General features: G+C 39.5%; 3 protein-coding genes across 3 annotated transcripts; 1 reads left to right on the forward strand and 2 right to left on the reverse strand.

Annotated features, from left to right (window-relative positions):
* Positions 1-77: 77 nt before the first annotated feature.
* LOC108241630 (ankyrin repeat domain-containing protein 13C) lies at positions 78-10,169 on the reverse strand. The gene is made up of 13 exons (XM_017425920.3): positions 8,928-10,169; positions 8,764-8,805; positions 7,851-7,955; positions 5,900-5,985; positions 5,676-5,721; positions 5,424-5,490; positions 5,120-5,264; positions 4,879-5,010; positions 3,414-3,575; positions 3,245-3,324; positions 3,017-3,115; positions 1,518-1,618; positions 78-1,402 (listed from the first exon to the last, which is right to left on the reverse strand). Exons 1-13 carry the CDS (start codon positions 9,289-9,291, stop codon positions 1,272-1,274), a joined length of 1,560 nt encoding a protein of 519 aa, XP_017281409.1. The 5' UTR covers positions 9,292-10,169; the 3' UTR covers positions 78-1,271.
* Positions 10,170-10,688: 519 nt separating this feature from the next.
* Positions 10,689-13,059, forward strand: znf830 (zinc finger protein 830). Its single transcript, XM_017426083.3, has one exon. The coding sequence runs from the start codon at positions 10,807-10,809 to the stop codon at positions 11,896-11,898; it is 1,092 nt and encodes a 363-aa protein (XP_017281572.1). The 5' UTR covers positions 10,689-10,806; the 3' UTR covers positions 11,899-13,059.
* Positions 12,121-20,746, reverse strand: efcab14 (EF-hand calcium binding domain 14). The gene is made up of 9 exons (XM_017426082.3): positions 20,034-20,746; positions 18,809-18,957; positions 18,516-18,661; positions 17,009-17,107; positions 16,818-16,925; positions 15,194-15,346; positions 14,815-14,890; positions 14,593-14,721; positions 12,121-13,653 (listed from the first exon to the last, which is right to left on the reverse strand). Exons 1-9 carry the CDS (start codon positions 20,207-20,209, stop codon positions 13,475-13,477), a joined length of 1,215 nt encoding a protein of 404 aa, XP_017281571.1. The 5' UTR covers positions 20,210-20,746; the 3' UTR covers positions 12,121-13,474.
* Between the last annotated feature and the right edge of the window lie 4,058 nt (positions 20,747-24,804).

A 24,804-nucleotide genomic window follows, 5' to 3' on the forward strand; every position in this document is an offset into this window, starting at 1 on the left:
ATCTTTCACACATCTCTGCACGATGCCACTGGCATCAACATAAAGCTTGGTTAAGAGTTAATGATTCTTGCACAAAGTCAGTGGAAACATGATGCTGGTGCTTTATTTAAAGGGATGTGAAGTAGGTATGGTTGCAGTACATTTTAGCTGAAGCCAGTGACAACTCGATGGATCAGAGTATTTTCCTGTCTGGACAAACGTCCAGCTATACTGACTTCACAGCTTGGGTTTCACTCCTTGGATTCCTATATATTTATATTTAGAAAAGGGTTTTTCTCTTTGCAGATTTCTTAAATGAGCAAATTCTAGAGTGTTAGTGTTTTTAACCTTTAAATATCAGTGGATCTGCAGGTAATATACAGTGACAAACGCTTAAATAATGTAGCATAAAGATGCGTGTGATCCGAAAGGCCAACACAGCCATAGCATGCCTTTAAATATCAGTGCAGTATTAAACTAAGAACAGTTTACCTGATATCCCATCTGGGTTCTCCCACACACACAAACCTTGACACGGAACACGTAGCCTCTCACACCGAGCACGAGAGTTCATACCATCACAACAGAACGTGGAGACAGCTGCGAGGTAACATGAGCAAACCTGAACACACAGGAGGCTGCGTCCTGCATGGGAAGAAGGCTTTAATATCGATGCGTCTTCTTCAGCTAAACCTTATCCCAGCTGGTTAAAAACATTCTTGAGTACTGGAAATGTATTGCTACACAGTGTTACTCCTTTGAGTTTATATATATACACAATATACGTATAAATGAACAGTAAGCTCAGCTGGAGGATATAGCTATTATTTGTTTCTTATTGTGAGTTAAAGATGAGACATGAGCTATTTACATGTGATGGTGGGAGTGATGCTTCAAGAATGAGAAGTAGTAATCCTTACAGATGGAATAAAGTACATATTTAAATACTGATGGTGAGACGTACGAGCTGGGTCACCTGACAGCTTTAAAAGTAGAGAACAGCAGCTTTAACGGCTCAGTTTATGAACAGCAAGAACAATGAAAGCCATCACTCGTTTCACAAAAACTGCCGCCACTCCTCTATACGTCACACGGAGCTCTGTGGTATTTTCTTGCATTGATTTGCTTTGGATACATCAGCAAAATGAACATTAACTCTTAACAAAAATAACAGTTACCCTCCCTTTTTTTTTTTTTTTTTTTAACCCCCTCGCTTTTTGAACAACTAATAGATTCAGAATGAGCCCGCGCTCCCGAAACCCGCTGGCCATTTCCTGTTCGTGTCAGGCAGATCAGAGGTCGGGGAAGCGGCTGGGATCTTCCTTGTACTCAGCAGGGATGTAGAAAATCGACTCTTCAAACTCGTCGTAGCGGAATTCCTGAAAGGTGACAGTCGCTGTAATCGTGGGGAAGACGGGGATGTCTGCGAGGCAAGACACAAAACAGGGAAAAAAAAAAAAAGAAAAAACGTTATTTTGTGATCTTCCCCCTGAAGCTCTCCCACCCTCGCAGGCACTCAGAGGTAGGTCGACACGTACCGAGCTTGACTGGAAACCCGGGCGGAAGTTTCATCTGAACGAACTCTCTGAGTTTGTTGAAGTGCTTGAACGGGGCGACGACTTCCAAGACGTTTAGTAACCTGGAGGCAGAGGAGAGTGAGTCAGAAGCCTTTTCGCCCTCACACTTGACAACCCGCAAAAAGAACATGAATGCAAGCCGAGTTGCGACTCTGCGTGAACTGGAGCTTATTTCTTTACTTCATCTGGCTCACATTTATCAAGCACAACATAAAGCACAGAATGAAAAAAAAAAAGAAGTTTCCAACAGAAGTTGTTTGGTGCTTATAGAGCACAACTTTTCAAGATATATATACTGAATTTGTTTAAAGTTACACCCTCCACTTCCTGTCAAAAGCATTTCATGGCACTACATCCATCAGATTAAATGGAAAACACCCATTGGGACTTTTACAGAAACTCCAATCACCTGGTTGAAAACTTCCAAAAATCTTGTTCCGATAGCTCCAACTAAATTTAACCTTCATGGTTCTGCTGTTCCATTAGAAGTTTATTAACAACTTCTCAGCATCTTACAAGTAAAAGATTGTCTGCTTTTATAGTTGGAGGGAAAACTAGAGGGACAAAAAGTATAAACCACCAGAATCAAGACTCAAGATCACCTAATCTGCCACACACACACAAAAAAAAGGTCAATAATTTTCTCTAACAGCACCTCCGGTGGTATTTTCATGTTTAGGACATTAAACTAAACATTATTAAAGTAGTAAATATATTTTTAACAATACAAAGCAGAAAAAACAAAAGAGAACATTACATTAAAAAGCCATTAGCTATGATAAAGTATGGGCTTTTAATGTTGTTTCCATTAAGGTTCACTCAGTAGAGGAGATAAAGCAATTTACTTACATAAGATCGCCCTCATTAATGTTACATCATCTGCTCGTCTTTAAAATGTGCTTTACATTTCTCAGGTCTAATTTTAATGTTGTCTATGAACTCTCTTCGAGATCCTGACTCAACAGGACACTACAGAACCTGAAAATAAACTACATTATTATTATTATTATTATTATCATTAGAACAACAAAAAAATCATTAATGTCAGAGTCAGCAAACTCTTTAAGATTTGCAAACACAACAAAATATTTAAAGAGTAATTCCCCTTATTAAGAACAAACCTTTAATTTTGAAAATAACTCATCTGGAAACACAATTAACTGTCATTAAATCTAGAAGTAGCGACCATGAAACAAAAAGAAGTTAGTGTCTCTTCAAAACAAGAGGATAAAAAAGGGGGATGAACTGCTTCGATGAAAGTTTGTCTTTATTCTTTTGAGGAGTGGATTTTGCCTGTTGCTTCTGTTGACCTCGTCGTCATGTAAAAAGCGAAGCCTTTTCATGTACCAGGCCTTATTATCCAAATTATTTCATCTCTGCTCAACCCTCTCCTAAACTCCCAAGAGTACGCCCAGGATCAAGCTGCTTTGAGAGATCTGAGGAGGATGGGATGCGCTTACGACTCGATGCCTAGAGGGAAATCCTGGCTCATGGCTACAGTAGCTTTGAAGTTCTTCTTGCTTTCTTTACACACAAGTTCTCGGCCGAGATGAGGAGGCCTGGAGGTGAGCGGAGACGCAAACAGATGAAGATGTATTACACACTCAGCAGTTACTCAAGATTTTTCTCGTGGCTGGCCTAAATAAACTGACTAATTACGGCGAAGACTGAAAATACAAGACGCTTACTTTCCAGGCTCGGCAGTTATGTACTCTTCCCAAGAAATGGTATTAGGAGCCGGAGCTGTGAGGGACTGCCTCCTCACAGGCTGGAGGGAGAGAGAGGCACAATCCACAAATTAACGTGTTGTTACGGGTAACCAAACCAGATCACTACATAATTATTTGCTTTTATTACCTCAAAATTCTGCTCACTGATGCTGCCTCCTTTACTCAGGCTCTCCATGATGGCTTTGTTCCTCAAGATGTCTTCCTCGCTCAGGTGCTCTCGTCGTTTCCTTGACTCCAGCACCAGGCCGTTCACTGCATAGAAGTCAGCCAGAAAGTTCCCGACCCTCTCCTGCGCAGAAAGCAGCCAGATGTTGGAATGTCATCACGAGGTACAGGAACAGGTAATTTGAAAAATGTTACAAAATCCACACCTAAAGTTTATGGTGACAAAGATAATCCAAAAATCACAATTTTATCCAACAATTTCTACATTTGTTGCTTTTGATGAGCCTAAAACATAAATGAGAAATTATGGAAAAATGCAAACCAGTCAGTTGGTTCACAATAATTGGGAGAATGTGATTAAAGGAGACAGAGGGACAATACAGCAGGGAAAACAGAGCACGGGCGATAATGGCTGCCGTTTCACTCTGCTAGTTTCTGCTTCAATATGCATCACTTTCTACCGGCTAAAGAACAAACACATCGAGTCAAAACACAAGCAGCGTTGATGTCAGTGCAGAACCGGACAGAGTGAACATGCCCTGAGCAAAACAAATATTTCAGCAATATATTTTTTTCCCCCATTATGCCCCGTGTGCACTCTCGGCAGGGTTCGCCCTGGCGTGTTTCTTGTTCTGAGACTACATCGCAAGAAGAGAATGAACTGTGTCAGCGAGAAACTGTGGAAAAAGTCTGGAGTGAATTCTCTGCAGCCATTTCTCATCTTCTGCAGTTAATGAGTAAAAAATAAAAAAATAAATTGCTCTTCAAACTGACCGCAGTATCTTTAGGCTCTCCCGCCGATTGCTTATAAAAGATGAACAAAGTGGCTGTGATTTGAAGCACTGGCTCTGACTGAGAGCTCAGATTGACAACACGGCAGCAACACCCCTAAAGCGTGCCTGCTTTATTTAGTAATTTGCTCGACATCAAATGACAATTTTCTGTGCAAAATATGGAACTACATTATTGACCATGGTCAGTATGTACTATTATTTTATACACCCTAAAAATGTGTGCATAAAATCTTTAAAACAAGCTCAAAATTCTCTTCTAAGAAAAACCTCTTGGAGCTCTAGAGGATGTCGTCACAGCAGTAAGGAGCAAATTTGTAACGTGAATGATGGATTCATTCAGTTTAGGTCAACCAGAACCAGGGATCTGCTGTGGAACATGTTGGCCTGCTGGGTACAGCTTAAAGTATCTTTCCTCTGTGTTACACAAGTGTTTCTTCTGTACATAAAAACTGTTTACCTGCCCTTTCTTTCTCTCTCTCTTAGTTGCCTGGTTGACCTCTGTCAGTAAAGCACAGGGACCAGATTTATCAGCCTTTAGCTTTATTTAATGTAAACTTTAAGGCACAGTTTGCTGTGATAAAGTAGAGACCCCTTTTTTTTTTAAGGTTTAGCACGTGTCTATGCCACTCTTACTGTTTTATCCTCTCTGAAGAGCCAGCCGATCTGACTGCGGGAGAAAGTGATGGACTTTGTTGACAGAGTCGCAGAGTAGACGTCACTGCTCATCAGGATGTCCACTTCCTCCTCAGTCTCCATCTCCGACTCCTTGGAGGGGAACAAAAAAAAAGTTAGTATTTGGTTCTCATATTAAACAGCTGTTCACATAATAAACAAGTGACAATGAACTGAATGTCTGGTCCTAACAATCCCTCACCTCATGGTGAATTCTTTGGTACACTTTTGCTTCATTGTCCAGAACCACAAAGGACTGGGAGGGTGGGGCGTCGCCATTGAAAATGAAGCTCAGATCTCCACGCTGACACTTCATGTCATTGAAGTCTATGAGGGTCGTATCAAGCCTAAATCAAGATAGAGGACAGAGGGCACGAAGATTGTTATGTCCTACTTTTTAGATCTAAAAGAAGTTTCTGACCTGGATATCAGTTACTTGCTGCATTAAACACTCCCGTCTTTTTTCCCGCAGACAGAAACAAGAATTTATCTTTTCGGCGTCTTACCTGATATTTATGCCCTGCTTGTAGATTTTACAGGCATCAGATGGCAGCATCCTGGAGAGCAAAGGCACTAAAAACAGACAAGAATTTGATCAATCAACCAGCGGTGGATTAATAACAACTGTCTACTACATTTCAGGAACTGTGTGAAGAGGCACAGTTAAATCTAAATTTAACTTTTCCCCCTATTTTGTTAGTGTTCAAGATTAGGAATGACAATCAACTTTTTGTTAGTGTTAAAAACAACAAACTCACCCCAGCTTTGAAAGTCCCAGTGCACCTCCAAATAAAAGTCACCAAGCTGAAAAAGACACAAACATGTCAGACTGAAGGATGTATTTATATACTCAACAAAATATATTAAGTAATTCATATCCAGCCTTGATAGTAGGCTGCATTTTTTTATCTAAAATCTTTGCAGAGATTTTCAAAAATACATTTAATGGAAAGTTGAATGTTTCTGTGTATTTGAGTCTCACCTCCCTGAGAGCTTTCAGTAACTTCGGCCTCTTGTCCTCCACACTTTCCCTCGACTGCTGCTTTAACTTCCTCAGTATTGCTGTGACTGAAAGAACAAACAAAAAAAAAACCCAAAACAATAAGCTGAAAAACGTACGTTAGCAAGGGCATGCTGACTGCACTTTTTAGGTTCAAATACACAGACACAGTAAATATTAAAGGCTGACCCGAGCTTGTTACAAGGATTCAAAAGTCAGCTGAATGACTTGTATAAAAAGGTCAAATTAATACAAAAACATGTTCACATTCGGTCAGAAAAATGCCTAACAATTCTATTTTACAGTTGTCTTTCTTCGAAAATAAGCTGTTTTAGGTAAATCTGAACAATGAGGTGCAGATTCGGAGATAAATCTTATCTTCACAAAGCTTTCAATGATTTGTTTTTTTTTATTGCAGTTGTAAAACGTGCGTAAACTTAGATAAAGATCTAATCAAATTGGCATCACCGCTCCAGTGTTAACAGCAGAACACAGAATAAAATCCTAGCAGCTGTAACAGATTAAATCACATTGAAAAAGCGTGCCTCATAAATCAAGTGCTGACTGCACATTGTTATCTTATTTTTGTTTTTCTGTTGGTACCATTTAAAACCCCTTTTTTCCTCCCTCTTTCCAACATTTTTGGATGACTTTTCATACAAGCTAGGTGCCTTTTTCCCTAGCCTTTCAGGGGACTGGATTCTGCAAATTAAACCCAGTGCCTCGATTCATTTATGTAATTGACACAGGAGACCCACTTAAATACTTCAGCTAATTTAAATAAAACATATTGCAAAAGGCACAGAAAGCAATGAGTGCATCAGCAGATATAACTCACTGGCCTGTAAAAACGTCTCTCAGAAACTGACCAGTGACCCTTTAATGACACAGAAGGGAGCAGAGTAAGTCAGCACATCTGAGTGTAGTTCTTTCAGCCAGTGGAAATACTGGAGTGTGAACGGACGTGGCTAAGAGAGGCGATGCTGACGGGGCGCTCGTTGCCCGTCACTGCACACACACACCGCCAAGCTGAGAGCAAGCTGCTGAAACAAGGTGCACAGGTGTGAAAGGAAAAAAGGTGATAACTGGTGACAAGACTGCGGTGTTTTCTTAAAAACCGTAACACACACTTCATTTAACGCAACCGTCGTCTACTTTTAGTTTGGTCACACTAAGTGTTAACAGCTGTGTGCTTGTATTAGTAAGAATTAAAATGTCTTTGTGTGTCATCATTGTGTGACTTTTCATGCCCTTGCTGATGATGTTAAAGTTCCCCACCCCGCCAACCGTCGTTCCTGCCTCCCGTGAGAGCTTTGACCTTCTCAGAGCAAAGCTCCCGGTCCCAGACCCGGTCCCCAGCCAGTCTGCCACTACAGGCAAAGATAGCTGAGATGCATACTAACAAGGTTCAGGGTTATTTATTAAAATTGCAGGTCTCAAAACCCCCACTGCCAGCTGTGAAAGCAGAGGATTCCAGTAAGTTACTTAGAACTTATAAAGACTAAAATGAATAGCCTAACACAGTATCCTCTTCTCTAACCTTTTTCTTTTTTTATCTACAGTAAAAAGAAAAAAAAATGAACACCAGCCATATAGTAAGTGACAGAGCTGTTTCACAGTACGTCAAACTAAAAGGCAGCAGCTTCACTGAGAGGAGTAATGACTGAGTCGGGGCGTGAACTGCTTTCAAGCCCATCTGGCTCATAAATGCTAAGAGAAATTCCAACCTTTTTGTCTTTGACTTGAGCCGACCATATACAGGAGCAGCTGCCATGTTTAAACATTCAGAATGAATAAAAACAAAAAAAAGGTGGAAGCCATTAGACCAGCGGCTCTAACTCTGAAGGTCAAAACATACAGTGTATGGTTATAGGCATGTCAATGACATTATTATACATGTACCTAAAACAAAAGGACGTTTTAATTTACTTACTCATCTGTCTGTCACCGTAGCTGATGGCTTCTGCTAAAGGACTCCATCCTTGTGCATTTTTTATCTTCACAGGAGCATTATGGGCCAGAAGAAGAAGAGCACATTCTGTAAAAAAGAACACCCAAAATAATCACACACACACACACACATAATCAGTCTGCACAAGAGCTTATTCTGCACATTGTTAACTTCATATGTTGGACAACTTATAAGAGACGTGATGACAAGCAGGCTTTAAACCAACTGTATCGAAAAGCATCACGTTGTTTCCAAATATTATTTACAAGCCGAGCGTGAATTTTCTTTTCCTTTTCGAACTCAGTCAAAGTGTTTCTCATTTCAAATATTTGCCATCAAATTCCAAAACGCATAGTCAATGCATCATATGAACCTCTACTTGTGTATGTTCTAATTTTATCCCCATTGCATCGCATGGCAACGTACACCCTTAGTTTGTTTTTCTTTAAATATAACCATGTGCAACTATCACTGTACTGTAAGTGGCATACACCTGACAAAAATCAAATGCAATCATTAATCAAAGCTAAACAGGAATCACATAAATCATAACTTGATCATGAAGAAATAAATCTGCATATTGTTTAGGTGATTTAAATCTTTTAAATCTTATTTATGCCGCTGTGTTCCACCAAGATGATTTTATTTTGAGTTTAAACGACAGCAGAAATATGAAGACTGCTCCAAAATAGGCCGGAGAACACTCAATAATCTTTGAATAAACACACACTGACGACAGATGCTTGGCCACGGAGCACAGCCTGATTTACTTGGCTCGAGCAGATATGGCCAGATTGGCTTTTTGAAAAGCTCTTTTTTTTCACAACGTTGCTTAATTCTGTGCACGCTACAAGGTTTTCAAAACATGCTACCCTGATAATTATTCAGTTTTTACCTTTGTGGCCCAGCATCACAGCCAGATGAAGAGGCGTGTTCCCTACAAAGAGACAAACACAGTTAGTCCAGACCAGTGGGACAGAAAGATGCAAACAACTGAAACACTGGCTGTGCAACACAGACTGTGTTGTGAAGTCAGCTGTGAAGTGTCAAACAGCTCACCATGAACATCTTTCTGGGAGATGCTGTGGGTCCTGATGAGAGAGGAGAGCCGACGCACGTCTCCTTTGAACACACACTCGTGAACGGGGAACTCCAGGTCATCGCTTGTCAGGATTATTGGGTTTTTGTTGCTGTCTTCGGCGAGGACCGACGTGTTTCCGTTGATGTTGTTCGCATTGAGCTGCTCTTGCAGGGCTGAGGTTTTGACCGATTTGTGGAAAGCCTTGTTGGACTTAAAGTGGTTGCCCGTCCCGTTGGGCAGCGTCCCGTTGGAGGTCTCGTCGTAGGCGTCCATAATCGCTTGGTTCTTGTTGGTGGGTTTTTTGGGATCCTTTCGCGCGGTGCGAATCTTTTCACCCGTCATGATGAGACCACAGCGCGTCAATAACCAGATTACAAGGTGAGGTGTGGCGATAACAGCGAGCAAGTCGGCATTAACAAAAACTCTCAATTTTAAACAAGACAACGCCTAAGCTTTTAATACCTAGTAGTTTTTCTTGTTACTGAAATGTCGTTGCAGCCTATGACCGACTTAAAGCCAACAGTAGCTCCCAGAAGACGCTAGCTTGCTAGCCTTCAATAAAATAATAAATATGGTGGGTGCGGCGATGAAAACAGAAATTAAACCTAAACATAAAAGAACACACACGTGCTAAATAAACATAAACCTAAAAATTACAACGACCGAAAGACGACTACATTGTTGTCTGTTCTATCGCATCTCGAATGCACATTTTAAAATCTTATCGCTTCAGTCTTTGCGGCAGAAGTCCGGGCAGACAGGTTGGTAGAATAAACCAGCGGGGCTAACATTCTCGTTAGCACCGCTAACGCACCGCAAACCTCGCGAGATTACCGTTCACTTTGGACGAGAGTTAAGATCACACTGTTTTGAGACGACAATAACAGAAAAATAAAAAAATAAAAAAATTTACCGAGTAAACATCCATTTTACGGTACCCCGTAGTTATCTACTTCCTGATCCAACTAAAGAAGAAATAATATTAGACAGGAGAAAAGGTTGATTGTTTTTAAATAGATCCTAAAACTTGTTTAGAAACAAAAAGGGCATCTGTGTTCTCATTTTTTATAGATGGAAATGAAATAATTTGCTCTGGCCCCAGTTCATTATTATCCTACTAGTGCATCTTCATAAGAAATTTTAACAATGATACTCACAGTAATATTTGTGTTGGACTTGGATACCTGCTCACATCAAAAGTAAAACGAAATCAAATGGCAAATATGATGTTTTTAAAAGAAGGCATTTGGTGCTGCCGGTTATTGTGTCTGTGTCTTAATTTACGCACATTTTCAAAAGAAGCTATTCTTTACACTGTATATGTTAAACAGAAAAGTGTGCATTTATTTTAATGATGTAGAGATCCCACAAAATTATTATTGGACCTTTTAAAAGCAGCCAACACAAATAAATGTAATTCTCAAAGTCTGAAGCAAATTAGACCATACTTGACAGTCAGTGCTGCAAAGATAATTTAATGATTTTTTTCTACACCTATTCTACTGATAAAAATGCACTGGTAAATTAAGGTACGTTTACAGTGTATATACATGTTCATTAAGTAAAATGTCACAATAAATGAATAAGCAATGTGCAAAAGAAGCCACACATATGAGCTATAGGTAATTGTAATAAATCTAATTATAAATCTGGAATTTTTCACAAAGCAAAATATGGTAAAAAAAAACGATAGGAGAAAAGGAGAACAAAAAGATAGTTATATAAATGTTAATTTAAGTGAATATTACATAAAAGCCGTAATGGTCGGCCATTACAGTTAGTGGCAGTAACAGATGTGACGTTGCTGGCTAACCGCTATTGAACCAAAGAAGAAGAAGAAATGTTGTCGTCATCTTTATGAGACGCGATTATTTATACTACTGCTGCGAACTCGATAGCTGTCTGGCTAACAAGTTGTTGTTATCAGTGATGGCAACCTCCAAAAAAGGAAAGAAAGTGGTGAACCAAGAGGAGCTCCGGCGGCTGATGAGGGAGAAACAAAGACAAACTGCGGACAAGAAGCGCGTCGATTCTCCGTTCGCTAAATACAACAGCCTCGGCCACCTCAGCTGTACCCTGTGCAGTGTGCAGGTGAAGTCCGAACTACTGTGGCCAGCCCATGTGCTCGGGAAGCAGCATAAAGAAAAAGTTTCTGAACTGAAGGCAGGCAAAAGTCAACCAGCGGTACCACAAAGTCAACCCGCGAAGAGGAAAACTCCGGACAACGACGAAGACGTCGCCGGGAAAAAGGCAAAGCTTGCAGGTTCGTCTGCGTCAGCTGCAGGCGTACCTGGAGATTTCTTCGAGAAGCCCGACGGCGACAACGCGCCCGCTTCTGCCCACAAGTCTGCAGGGCTGAGTCTCCTGGCGGGAGTTTATGACGAAGATGAGGACGACGAGGATGCTGGCGAGAAGAATGCCCCCGCTCAGAAGGTCGAAGCTGCAGGACTACCGTCTGACTTCTTCGACAGCTCCATCCCACCCACACCTGCCATTTCCCATTCAGGATCCATCCTCAAGGCAGACGCGCCGGAGAAGGGCGCTGAAAAGAAGGACAACACCGCAGAGGCGCTGCCCGAGGGCTTTTTCGACGATCCCGTGAGAGACGCCAAAGTTCGCAACGTCGACGCGCCCAAGGATCAAATGGACAAGGAGTGGGAAGAGTTTCAGAAGGAGATACGACAGGTCAACACGAAGTCAGAAGCCATCGTGGCGGAGGATGACGAAGAAGGGCGTTTTGAACGTCAGATTGATGAAATCGATGAACAAATTGAGTGCTACAAAAGAGTGGAACTACTTAGAGACAAGAGGGATGTGTTGAAAAGCAAGCCCGTGCCCAAAGAGAGCGAACCAATGGAAACCGAGAGCGTTGACGAGGAGGAGGAGGATGAAGAGGGGTTATTGGGCCTTTTGTTTCAGGACTGGAGGGCGAAAGGGGCTCTGGCTTAAAGGTCGTGTTTATAGAAATGTGGACTGAGCTTGCCATTGTTAAAATATTGATAAAACTGTTCAAGAGGAATTATTTTGTGCAAAAAAGTAACCTGTTCAAGAGTTGTAAATAGATTTGGTAACAAAAATCATCTAATGTGCTTTTGTATGTTTCAAAAAGGGTCGTATAAAATTGAAAGTGTCCCACAGAAAGTTGAGGATTCTCAGTTCTTTACGACTCAGCAAATTAAACCTGATTTTTATTGATGCTTAAACGAGAAGACAATCGTAACATTTCCCATACACAGTAGCATCGTGGACCCAAAACTGAAGCCATGATGGAGGCCAAAGCCGTGACATACTGAGCTCAACTAACCGTCGTCCTGCATAAAGAATTAGATGACATGTTAAATTTAGAGATTTGTTCATGACACACGAAAAGCAACATGCACAGCACAGCTAAATTGTTAAAAGAATGTTGATATTAAGACCATAAATTCAACAACCCACCGCTTAACAAGATAACCAGTTGATAATACATTTTTACAGATCACAACAAAGTCTGGATATGATCATTCTGCAAATGTAAACACACCGTTATTAGACTATTAAACTGAATCAAGGAAATTGTGATAGTCAGTGCTTATACTACCTGCAACATATTGTGAGCAACGTGTGCCTTCATTCTACTGCAGTATTTTAACCCATTACTTATTGCTACATATGCCCCATAAATAACCACTTCAAGGTGTTGTAGCCCTTCAAATCTACAAAACATGAAAAATACAATAAGAAGCTACAGATCAATTACATGATCCCAGTTGTCACGGGGTAAGGTAAAGGAGGAAACAAACAGAGCAACAATGAATTTTACACTTTCCGCTTTAAAAGAGGATACAAAAGTCGTGACTCTTGTACTCATTTCTGTTTTCTATAAGTTAGGAAATCATTTAAAAACCCGACCAAAGTCTGAAAAACCTGTTTCTAGTAGTCATTTGTAAACATTCGTAAATTCTACCTCTTTGCCTTTTAAATAAAGTTTAGGTGAACTGTACCAGGTGTTTTTGATAGGAACATATGCAGCTGACTGATAGTGCTACAACTTAAAACCATTTCATAAACAAACTCATCACATCAAAATCAGACCGGTAGCTAAAAAGAAAAAAAAAAAACAACCCAAAACTAAATACAAGTACATGAATATAAGTTAAAGACCGAGGAGGGGAAATAGGTTTCAAATCAACACCACATAGCATCCATGGTTTACTAATATAAACCAAAGAATGAGCTAATTAAGAGTCAAATACTTTACTTACAGGAACTCGTGTGGATTACTGTTAAAATGTAAGCATTGCTTCGTGGCTGATATCTTTAAGTGAACCTCAGGAGTAGGGGTGTGAGTAGTGAGGGGGGGCATACCAGCGCCATTTTTTTGTTGTTTTTTTTCCCTCCACAATCAGTAAGTTAAATATTCAGTTCACAAAAAGTGCAGCAAATTACAGAAAGGGCTTGGGAACCCCAAGCCCCCCCCCTCCAAAACCCTCCCCAGACCCTGCTGGGTATTCAATACTGTTCACTGCCGTCGTCGAGGATGGGCTCACAAACCCACAGCAGCTCTCAGCTCCATCAGGGAATACCTCTGGTCTCCGTTACCGTCGAAGCACTGCAGAGCATATTCGCTGGGGCTTGATGGGCCGAACACCTTCTTCAAGTCTTGGTAGGTAACGCCAAGCGAGTCGCGCCCGACGCCCGCTTGCTCGAACAAGTCCTCCAAATCTGAAAAGAGTCAGAAACTGTTGTTAACACGAAAAGTTAAAATTATTCACAAATTTTAGCCAATAACTTAAACAACAATAATAAGCTGCAAATATTGTTATAATTCAATTGCAAACCAGAGTCCACAACACAAATCTTGGTATCTCTTTCGGAGCGACTTGATGAATGAATCAAAGAAAGTGACAGCCGATCATAACATCTAAGAAGCACAACCTATTTGTGATAGTGCTGAAAAATTAGCATTTTATTACCATGAACATTATTAAGTTAAATCCTGGCCTTTATTAAAGTTCCATTTATCATTTTGGACTTTTTTGTGGCCATGTGATTAATGGTTCAGGAAAATGCTTCTAAAATCATCCAGTCTTTTAGGATAACACTTATTAAACACTGAATTAGGACTACCAGTCTTTGCTTCTGATAAGGTCTGTGATTTATCCTTTACCGGTGGCCTATGGCGATTAGCAAGATATCATCAAATTAATGTCAGCTCATAAAAAGGTATGAATAATAGTTGTCTTTAAAGGCTGGTTCTTGTAACGAATTGTTAGATTCTCTAAACGCGTCTTGTTAAAATCTATTCTGAGACATTTATAGCTTGAACATGCAGATTGTGCTTGCTAACTTTATTTACAGAAACCTATCACTCAATAGTGTGAATCTTTATGCTGTTATTGCTTTAGTCTCATAATGAGGTGGTAAATATAAAGCTTCTACTTGCAGCATGCTGGTATAGTTGAGGATTAATGTATTAATCTTCTCAAATCTAATCAAAAAAACAAAAACAGATGACATGCTTCAGCTGGGCAACAAGCAGAAACTTATTTTACTTGAATCTTCACACTATAGTCTGCGAAAAAAAACAAGCATTTGTGTGTTTCTAAAACGGTCCAAATTAAAGTAGACGTTAAACAAATAGTGAGTTAGAAAGATGCTGACCTGTCAGAGAACTGATACCAGGCAGGATGACCCTTGTTGGACAGTTTATTCCAGCATTTCTCTTAATTCGTTTTGGGGTTAAAAAGCGGGGTCGTCTTGTTCGTATCTCTGTCACTGGAGAGGACATTTCTGTCAAACAGAAAAAAACAAAAGCAAAATGTTACACAAGACCACCGAGCACAGAGGGCCACTGTTGCCAAACCGCTTTTTTCTGGGATGTACCCTTCAGATCCTCAGGCATCCCTTCGGTTGCAGTCGGCTCCTTCTCCTCCGTTACGGCTGCATGGTTACTCTGCAACTGCAAAGTAAAACGCACAATAAAACTTGTGTCTGGATTCTTTCAGCTCAACCATCAACTGCTGTTTGAAGTGTGGAGTTTAGCATTTAGCTGTTGCCATCTTAGTTGTTTTGCAGCCCAAAGTGACTTCCAAAGAAGAACCATGCAGAACTGAAAAATGCCTTCACTAAAACTTGTGCCGTTCACTAATGAATCACAGATGAGCGCACCATGTGCATTTCTATGATTTTTCCATTTACTTCCATCCCTCTTAACTACTCAGACCTGACATAACAAAACATCAGAATGCCATGCACGACTCACGCTGTGTTTTGACCCATTCTCCAGCGAGGCCACTCTCTGATGAAGATCTGCGACGGTCGACAGAAGGGCGTGGATCTGCTCATCGGTCCACATGTGGTGCTGCTCTTCTGTCTTGTTGACTTCACCCATGGCTCTTCTGAGGTCTGTTACGTCCTGTAAACAATAGGATCCCATGTAAAATCATCCTGTTGTTAGGACTTCTGTACATGTGCGAGGAAATAAAAGAATCTCAGTTCTGGCACACAGCGAATAGTGTTTACAGGTCATCAGACGTTTACTAATGTACATAAAAAAGACAACGCAGATCTCAGCCAGCTAGCGATTTCTCGGAAACCACAAATTTACCAAGGTTACAGTATTAGAAGAACACCCAAATGTACAATTATTTGCTAATTTTCTTCTCATACTTTGTGGTTGTGAAAAAAAGAGAGGGAGAGAAAAAAAGACTCTGTAATTCTTTCAAGTATTTGACCTAGTTTTAGCTACAAACTAAAGCATCCAAGCTCCCAAAATAGATTGGCACTTGTTTCATGTATTATGGATGCAAAGTCAAGGCATAGATCCAAGAAATGACAGGACCTTCTTATCCCAACGACTCCTTCAACATCAGCTTGACAAGAACTGCCAGGCGTGCTTACATGTGTGGGTTAACGCACATTAATTAATCTGGCTGCGGCGACCGTCGCAGCAGCTTGGATTCGTGCCACGATTAAATCGAACGACGAGTCATCAACAGAATCATCCTGCAAGGAGATTTTCTTTCTTAATGAAAGAAAAAAAAAAAAGTGCAAAAGCACCTCCACAGCTACAAAAAAACAGTACTTAAGTATTTGACAAATTTACTTAAGCACAATGCTCTATCAGGTTGTTTTATGTACGCGCATGTTTTCAGTGTGTCCATGTATATTTAATAAACTCGGCAAATAAAGAAGCCCCAAAGCGGCATTCGCTGTAAACCTGGAAATGTAAACACTGTACAAAAAAAAAGACAAGTAACATCTTTGAATTTGACTCATTGAAAACTTCTAAACTATTTATAAAGAAAAACTTTCTATTTTCTGTCATTTTTGTTTAAAAAAAAAAAGATAGGAAGTCCCAACTGATTTTTCTGCTTCTCATCATCTTTACTGTTTAATGAAATACACAATTTGGGGATTTTTTTTTATTTGTTTTTTCATTCAATTGTTGAGATATTAAGGGCTAATTGAAAGGTATAATAAAGTTTGGTGGATGACTCCTGCTTTACAGGAACAGAAACATTAAAATAAAGTGAATAAAAGCAAACACTCAACATCCACAAGGAAAAGCCTAAGTGGTAATCTCAAGGTACTGAGGTTTGCAAGCCTCAATATGCATTTTAATCTCAGCAAGTTACAGCACCAGCAGTCTTAAGTGCCTAAATAGAAAGCAAAACACTTCACTTCAATTCCTAAAGGGAATCCTTTTTTCAGAGCTTTTCAGACTGACTTTCATTTTAAAGATGAAACAAGAACGGAGTCCACTCGCCTCGTGTTTGAACATCAACCCTGAACTGGATGACTGAAGCTCACCAGACATGCCGACAGCCGGCGGTTCAAAGTTAAAAATCCTAAACTGCGACAGACGTCTCAGGTTTAAAAATTACCAGGGTTTTCTTCAAGTCGTCGTCTTTCTTCTGATTCTCAAGGGCGTCCTGCATGGTCTTCACATCGTGCTGGACACTTGTTAGGGTGCTGCCGATCGTGGCGACATTCTGGAACAGAGAAGGGATTGCGAGGTCAGCTTCTGAAATCAGTGAAGTCAGTGAATTGAAATCCCAGCTTTCGTTGGCCCTACCTTCCGGAGCTCTTCGACACTTGCTGGGAGGCTGACTAACTCAGCAGCTGATTTCAAGTTGGCTTTTAAAAGGTTGACAGCAGAGTCGAGTGACGAGATCTGTGAGGGTCAAATAACACAAGTGACACAATCCAGTTTCTGACCACAATATCTTGGATAAAGCTTGCAAAGAGAAATTGTGCTCAGTGTTAGATTCAGTGGCTTTCATTCATCTGTTTAATAGTAAATAAATACATAAATGCTAAACGTTTTATATCACTTTGTCAATCTATGTGTCTCTTAAACCTATGAGGTCAAATCTTCTAGTATCCTGAAAATTATGTTATTTAAAGTACAACATATGTGTATAAGGACTAATGTATGATGTGCAATGAATAAATTAGTCATTTTAAATAAATTGATTTGATGTCATATTTGTCTTTATGTAACAAACCCAAAACTAAAAAAAACCAGCTGAATAGCTGAGTATTTTATAACCCAGTAAATAAAATGGGATCAATTTCTCTCAACAATAAATTAGCTCTACCATAAGAATAAGGAGCAAACACTAAAAACAAAAAGCAGAGTGTATTTCAGCAACTTCCTGTTGCTACAAAGTGCTCTTTCTTGTGCATCTTCCAGCTAAGAATGTGATTTTATTTTTAGTTTGAGAAAGTCAAGAGACTTCAGCCCAATTCCTCCTCTCACCACATTCCCTTCCCCTTTATTATGAGTCTCCCTGCCCACTGAGATTTACTAAGAAAAAAATAAAAATTCACCTACAAAGAAAACACTTCAAAAAGCCAATATGTCACCAGTTGTTGCCGATTCCTTTTATGTAAACAAACATGAAGTAAACAAGTACTGTTGTGATCCCTCTTGTAAAGATTTCATGCATCTTTTGAAGTTGTTTGCAGCAGATACAACAAATATGAAAAAAAACACACCTGGGAATGCTGGTTGCTGAGTTTGTGTTATAAATAAACAAATTATGTTGAGATTAACAACATGCTGGGCAATGTTAATGACTTCCTTATATTGCATTCAACTGTTTTATTTATTTATTTTTTTTTTTTTACACATAAACTGACCATTTCATAAAATTTGTGGAAATACAGAATACCTCAGAAAGTGCTCTCTTATTTTTAATGGGATTATTGTTGACCCCTTTTTTCTAGAAAGGATTGGGACACTAGTCTTTGGTATTTATATATAAAAGACAGGAATGGAGCTAAGAGGTGTGAACAAGGAATGACTTGTGTTTTACAACAACATATTGATATTATCATAAAAAACTGTAGCACTATACTGCTTTTCCTATAGTAAGCACATTTTATACTCTTTGCAAACCCATCTGTGTCGTTTTATTTACTTAACAGAAATTCTCAACAGCTTTATATCAAAAATGCATGAGCAACAAACAGCCTAAAATAAATCAGGTTGACTCGAGTACTGAACGTCTAGATGTCTCCAGCAGCTTTTTAATATATAGTTGACTGTGAAGATGCCTTCAGACGTAACAACTTACCTTTTCATTCATCTCTGTTAGGTTAAACCAGAGTTTGCTCAACCCTTTGTTGCCGTTCTCGATGTCGTCCAGTTTTATGTCTTTGCTTTTGAGATCCTCGTTTATTTTGGGTATCTCACTGGATGACGCTTTCTGGCTCGATTCCACTGCAACAAAAGAGACAAAAGACGTCACAAGCAAATCCTGAAAAATGAAGCACGTGACAAGCTGGCACGTAAACAGCTTTATATAGCCAAATGGTATTGTGTTGTTCAGTGGCCAATTCCAAGTAACTGAACGTTCGCGACACTTACCGCTGTGCAGCTTTTCCTTCAGAGAGTCCAGATCTTCTTTCAGAGCGATCTGCATCCATACGAGTCCAGCACAGGTCATGACACAAGCAGCTAGGATGATGAAGAGGAATAAGGGGTAGCACACATTGCAACACTGTGCATAGCTCCTTCTGCAAAAGAACAAAAAACAAACAAAAACATTGTCACTTTAGACACTGTAACTGTAACTTATTTTACTATTAATAAAAGAGTCATATCATTTTTTTTTATATGAGCTGCTCAATGCTTGCACTTGTCAATCTTCAATTAACCTAAGGATAATAAGTGATCTGGAGAGGTCCTGAATGCAAACAAATTTTGCCACTCTTTTTATCCGCACGGCAAAAGTTTTGTATTTATTTTAACTCATTTTTGTTAATAGAGCTAAAAATGTTATTTTCAGGGTTTTTTTCCCCCATTTACAGAGCTGCAAAGAAATCTTGATCCTATTTTCGTTTCTCTACAAAAAGACACGGAGACCTGACACGGAGCAATATTTCTTCAGTCTTTTGGGAGGTCTCCCGAAGCCCAAAGTTTCTTTGAACATGTTTTCTCCACTCAGTTTTAGTCGAGCACATATATGAAGGAAAGAGCTTTGCTTAGGAAAAGATAAACCAGTGTTGTGTCAACACATACCACACAACTTGGCAAAAAAAAGAAAAGAAAAAGAAATGAGTAGGCCCTTTAGGCACCTTGTTATCAGCAGCCTCTCAAAAAGACAGTTTGTTTCCATTTCTTTTGCTGAATCTCTTCAAGATATCAAGGAGCTACTGTGATGCATCTCTCAGGTCCTGTGTCAGCTCTCTGATGGACCGATCCCCCCATTTCTTAAAAACCTGACACTCAGATACTGAATTTGCTGGAAATAGTTTTACAGCCTGTCACTTCTTATTTTACTCTGCGCTTGTCCACTTTCCTCATTATTAATGCACACACTGCAAATACTTAAAAAGAAATCCTGCCATGGCCAGGTGAAAAGATTGGACAGAAACATTAAATGACAAAATCACATCATCATCATTTAGCTTTATATTTTTATACAACATACAGGTCAAAACATGTACTTACTGTGTTGGAACTAAGGGAACAAACTGCTGAATAATTGATTAGGAACATAAACACCAATTTGACCTAATTAGTCACCATGAAGTCAGCAAAAAACGCATCCATTCATTGAGTTATAAAACAACAGAAACCGATTACTTACTTTCCGAAGTTAGCTCCGCTGTTCGGATTGTTGAAATCATCATCTTCTGAGCTGGACTCGGACTCCGAGTCTGGAGGTTCGGTTCGGAGAAGTCGGTGCCCTGAACCCTTTTTGGTCTTCTTCCTTTTACTGTCGCCGAGTCCGATCAGGGCGTTCAGCTCCTTCCTCTTCTTCATCTTTTTCTGAGGTGTCAGCGGACCCGCCGAGCCCGATTTAAACCCCACTAGATCTAATGTTTTGTCCAGTTTGCTGGATATTGTCGTTTAAACGACGCCGCTAAGCTAACGTGCCTGCTAGCTTCAACTTCAACCACGTAACGAGGCAAACGGATATAAACACATCGGACTTTGCCAATATATACCGAACACATAAACTGTTTCACTTAATCAGCTTAGCATTGGGTTCCCACAACAAACTTCTCTGAGAAAAAAAGTAACTTTTTCTAGAAGCAGCCAGGTTATGTTTGGCTAACTCTCCTAGCCTTTGACACCTTGCTAACACTAGCTTCCGTCGTTACCGCACACTAAAATCATCGAGGTTTTCTTTAGAAATTACCTACTCAAATGCTATTTATTTTCAAAAAGCGGAAAAGTAAACCTCTTAAAATAAATTCTGTAGCCTTTATATCATAAAAGCAAAATCTGCGGCGCTGTATTTCCAGAGATTTAACCTACTGCCTTTTTGTTTGGGCAGGGCGTCCGAGGATCCTCGAACCTGATTGGTGCAAAGATAAATCCACAACTTCCGGTGTCCGGTTTTCAGAGGAAACGACACAGCGCAGTACACCTACTTCCCACAAAATACATATTTCTTTCATTCAAAGGATAAAATGCCACAGATTTACTGCATCACAGATTCTAAAAGTCGTATGTGCTACATTTATAAAGGTCAATGCTTATGCATTGATATAAATGAGGTTGAATTATTATGTAAATAAAAAATAGGTCATATTTAATATTTTTCTGTACTTTTTCCTGTCTGTAGCAATTGCGTTTGAAACCAATAGTTATATAGTACACAATCACCTGGGATAATATTGTAATAATATTCACATTTGCATTTGTTTAGTGATAACCTGAGGTTTTATTTTCGTCTCAGAGTTTCTGATGTTAATTTAAATGGTTGTGAGACGTAGAAGGGCAATTTGATATATAATACACAAAATCCAATCACAGTTATGAATACACTCTGTATCGATTTGCCATCCATTTAAAACCCTGCTTCCAACAAAATGCGGCATTAATGTGAGGAAGATAAAAAAAATTGATTACAACAATTAATCAAAACACTGCAATAAAATATACTAAGACAGGAATACGACCCCCCAGTTGCCTTATTTGAAACACTCTAGATAGGATATTGGACAACAGGAGAAATTCCAAAGCTACAGCAGTGATAAAACGATATTAGAATGAAGCAGGAGTGAAAGAACACATTAAAGATATGAGGGTGTCCTTTACAGAAGGTAAATGACTGGCTCATCCTCCCCAGTGGCTGGTTGGTATGCAAACTGCAACGGGTCCTGCTGTGAGCTCACCAGGTGTTAGATAGAGCCGAGTGTAATCCTTTTCATTGTCTTTATTAGATGAGAAGTCAAAGGCACAGGTCTAAAGTGCTGCCTGGGGTTTATAGTGATAAGTAATGGAACCACACAGGAAGTTTTCCTCAGGAGATGAACTCCGCCCAAATTGGGGCTGAGATTAGAAAATTATAGAACCACTTCATGGAGCCTTTACTTACTCAATTAGCTGGTAAGCAGAGATTGGGGGAAACACTGGAGCAGTAGTAAAACAGGGGATGAATGAAAATTAGGTTTTTAGAAGGACTTGCTTTTCTTTCTCTTCTAGGTTTCCTCTTTTCATGTTTATTTCTTTTGATTCCTCCTCAGCTTTTTCTTCCTTTTTGTTTTCTAATAAAAAAAAAATCCTGTTCTTTTTATGTATTAGGGATTATTTGACCCAAGGGTTGTGTTTAGGAAAAAAACAACATACAAACAAAAAAAGCCCTTTATGATCTTGTAGGCACAATGTGTTATTCTGGTGTACGCAGACATTCATGTAATCATGTTGTGCTCTGTGTCTCAAACAGATCTCAGCTGGTTGTCTCAAAGTTCACTGGCCTCCTCAGTTCATCTCTCCTGGTGGTTTGGAGAGTTTTTTTCTTTTTTTTTCATCTCAGCTGTGTAAACAAGCTGGAGAGGAATGAGGTTGTGATCTGAACAGCCAAGTGGGTGGAGGAGCAGTGATCTGTATTCGCCTTTAGTGTTTGTTTAAATCCAGTAAATCCAGTCTTTTATTGCCCCTTGTATTGCATAACTTACCAAAGGAAGGTGGGGTGAAGTCACCGGAGATAAGAAGTAGGACCTAGAGGTGTAAAATCTGCAGCTGTGACATAATAATGTAGCTGCAGCATCCGGGGGTTGAGGCTGTTTTGCAACGATGTGTGAAAATTCCCTTCGTTTGACCAAAGGGCAAATGTTTGGAGCCTAATGTTCTTGTTGCAGTTTGTCTTTAACATTAATGTGTACAAGGCTGCATCAAATATTATTCACATATATCACAAGAACACTGCACTACATTAGTGGGCAATAACAAATACAGAAACTGAGAAGTTGAAAAAAAGAAGGCTCATTGTGAAGTTGGTTGCAGCTATCAAGATATTGATTAATTAAAGACCTACCATACTTTAAAAGAATGAACTTCACTTGCCTCCTTTCATGCCAGAGTTTTAGACAAAGATTATCTTTTGTTGAGAAATGAGAGTTGGAGTCATTTTGGTCAAATTTTGAAAATAAAGTTACACATGATCTCATGCGATATCGAGAGCTATGTTACCGACTCACCTATTATTACATTAAATTTTAGCTTAATGTCTGTAAAACTGAGTTACAGCCATTTTAATGTAGGCTTATATTAATTACCTGTGGTGGCCATCTTGTATTGACTCTAAAAGTTAACCAGTTTTAGATCTACATCCAATGACTACTTCCAGAAGGTTGAATTAAAATCTACCTTGTGGTACATGAGGTGTTTTGCTAATAAACAGAAAGAGCTAACTACAGTTAGTTATTGGCAAAATGTTAAGCAAAAATCTTGTATGATCTGTTACCACTTAGAATATCTGTTGGGGATCTGTCTCGGCTACTACCACACCCAATTTGAGGTCAATCTTTGTAAAACTTACTGAATAATAGCCATTTTCAAAAATGTTTTTATTTAAGGTCAGCCCACTGTGGCAGCCATCTTGAATCAGGTTGTCTCCTGAAGTTAATCAGTTGTAGCTGTTTATCCAGTTTATCTTTTCTGCAAGTTTCATTAAAATTTGTCCAGCGGTTCATGAGATATTTTGGTAACAGACAGACAAACGAACACGATCACACACTACCATCCGCCTTCTTCTTTCCATGACAGACAATAATAAAGGATTCCCGCAGATCAGGGTCCTCTTTGTTGTTTCGTTATCCTCTAGAAACACTAAATATTTTCAGTAGAAAGCAGGTTTCGCTCGCAGGCGGATTAGTTGAGCAGCAGAATTTTTATTTTCTTCTTTTACTATGGAGTCATGCTGTTTTAAAACCTGCAAATTGTGTTTTGTCTCTTGCTGAAAAACAAGCTGCTCCCAGTAACAAACAAACAACAAAAAAAAAGTATCTTGTTCAGTATCAAAGCGCCCACAGTCGAGCAAGTTTCTGATGCAACGTGCACTATCACACCAACATGCCAACACGTTTGAACCTTCTGCTGACAAGCCCGATGGCCACGCTCCTTTTCAGCTCCAGACAAAGTGGTGTCAAAACATCATTTCAAACTTGGGTTCCACAGATTACAGAAGAGTTTGTGCATTTGCCTCAGTTCATCTTAAATGAGCTCGTGGCCAGAGAAGGCAGCTGTGTTTCTGTGTCCTGTTTCTATATAGTTTGTCTTTGAATAATATTGTTTTTTATTTTTTTTTCACAAATAAGAGATGAACTAGGTTCACCGGCCATGTTTTTTACTGCCTGCTGCCAAAAAATGAAGGTCAGCAATTATGTTTTTGCCTGTTCTTATATGTTTGTGCGTCTCATGAACTACTAGATGAATTTAGATGCAGAGAGTTATAATTGAACATCTACAGCTGATTAACATTTGGAGCCAACTCAGCTCAAGTCGGCTGCCACAGCCAACTGACCTTAGCTAACACTAAAATGGCTATAATTCAGATAATGTTACAGATATTAACCTACACTTTGGTGTGGTTGTAGCAGAGACTCATACCTAATACATACTCCAAACACTATTTATTGCTCAAGACCTTTGTTTAAACCTTTAGCACTAGCTGGAGGAGTCAAGCTCTTTTGTCTGTTTGCAAAGTATCTCATGAAACACTGGACAGATTTTATTGAAACTTTCAGAAAGTAATCCTAAATTCAAAGCTAATAGACAATAGCCAAACAAAAAGGCTATAATTCAGCAAGTTTATCAGAAACTGACTTGGAAATTGATGCGATAGCAGCTGCGAGTCATTTACAACACATACTCTGAGCGTGACATAGTGTGACATTGCACGAGATTGCGTATAGCGTTAGTTTCAAGTTTTGACCAAAACATCTACAATGCCGTCATTTTGAAGCGTAAGATGATCTTAGCGTTGCATGAAAGATGGCAGGCGATATGCATTCCCTCAAGGAACTCGAGGCCGTTATTCAGAAATGTTTTTAGGCTCAAAAGCATGATTTTTCACCACAGCATCTTTTTTGTTTTTTTATGCGGAGATTTATTTGTTGTTCATAAAT

The sequence above is a fragment of the Kryptolebias marmoratus genome, linkage group LG20, assembly GCF_001649575.2.
Source record: "Kryptolebias marmoratus isolate JLee-2015 linkage group LG20, ASM164957v2, whole genome shotgun sequence".
Classification (NCBI taxonomy): domain Eukaryota; kingdom Metazoa; phylum Chordata; class Actinopteri; order Cyprinodontiformes; family Rivulidae; genus Kryptolebias; species Kryptolebias marmoratus.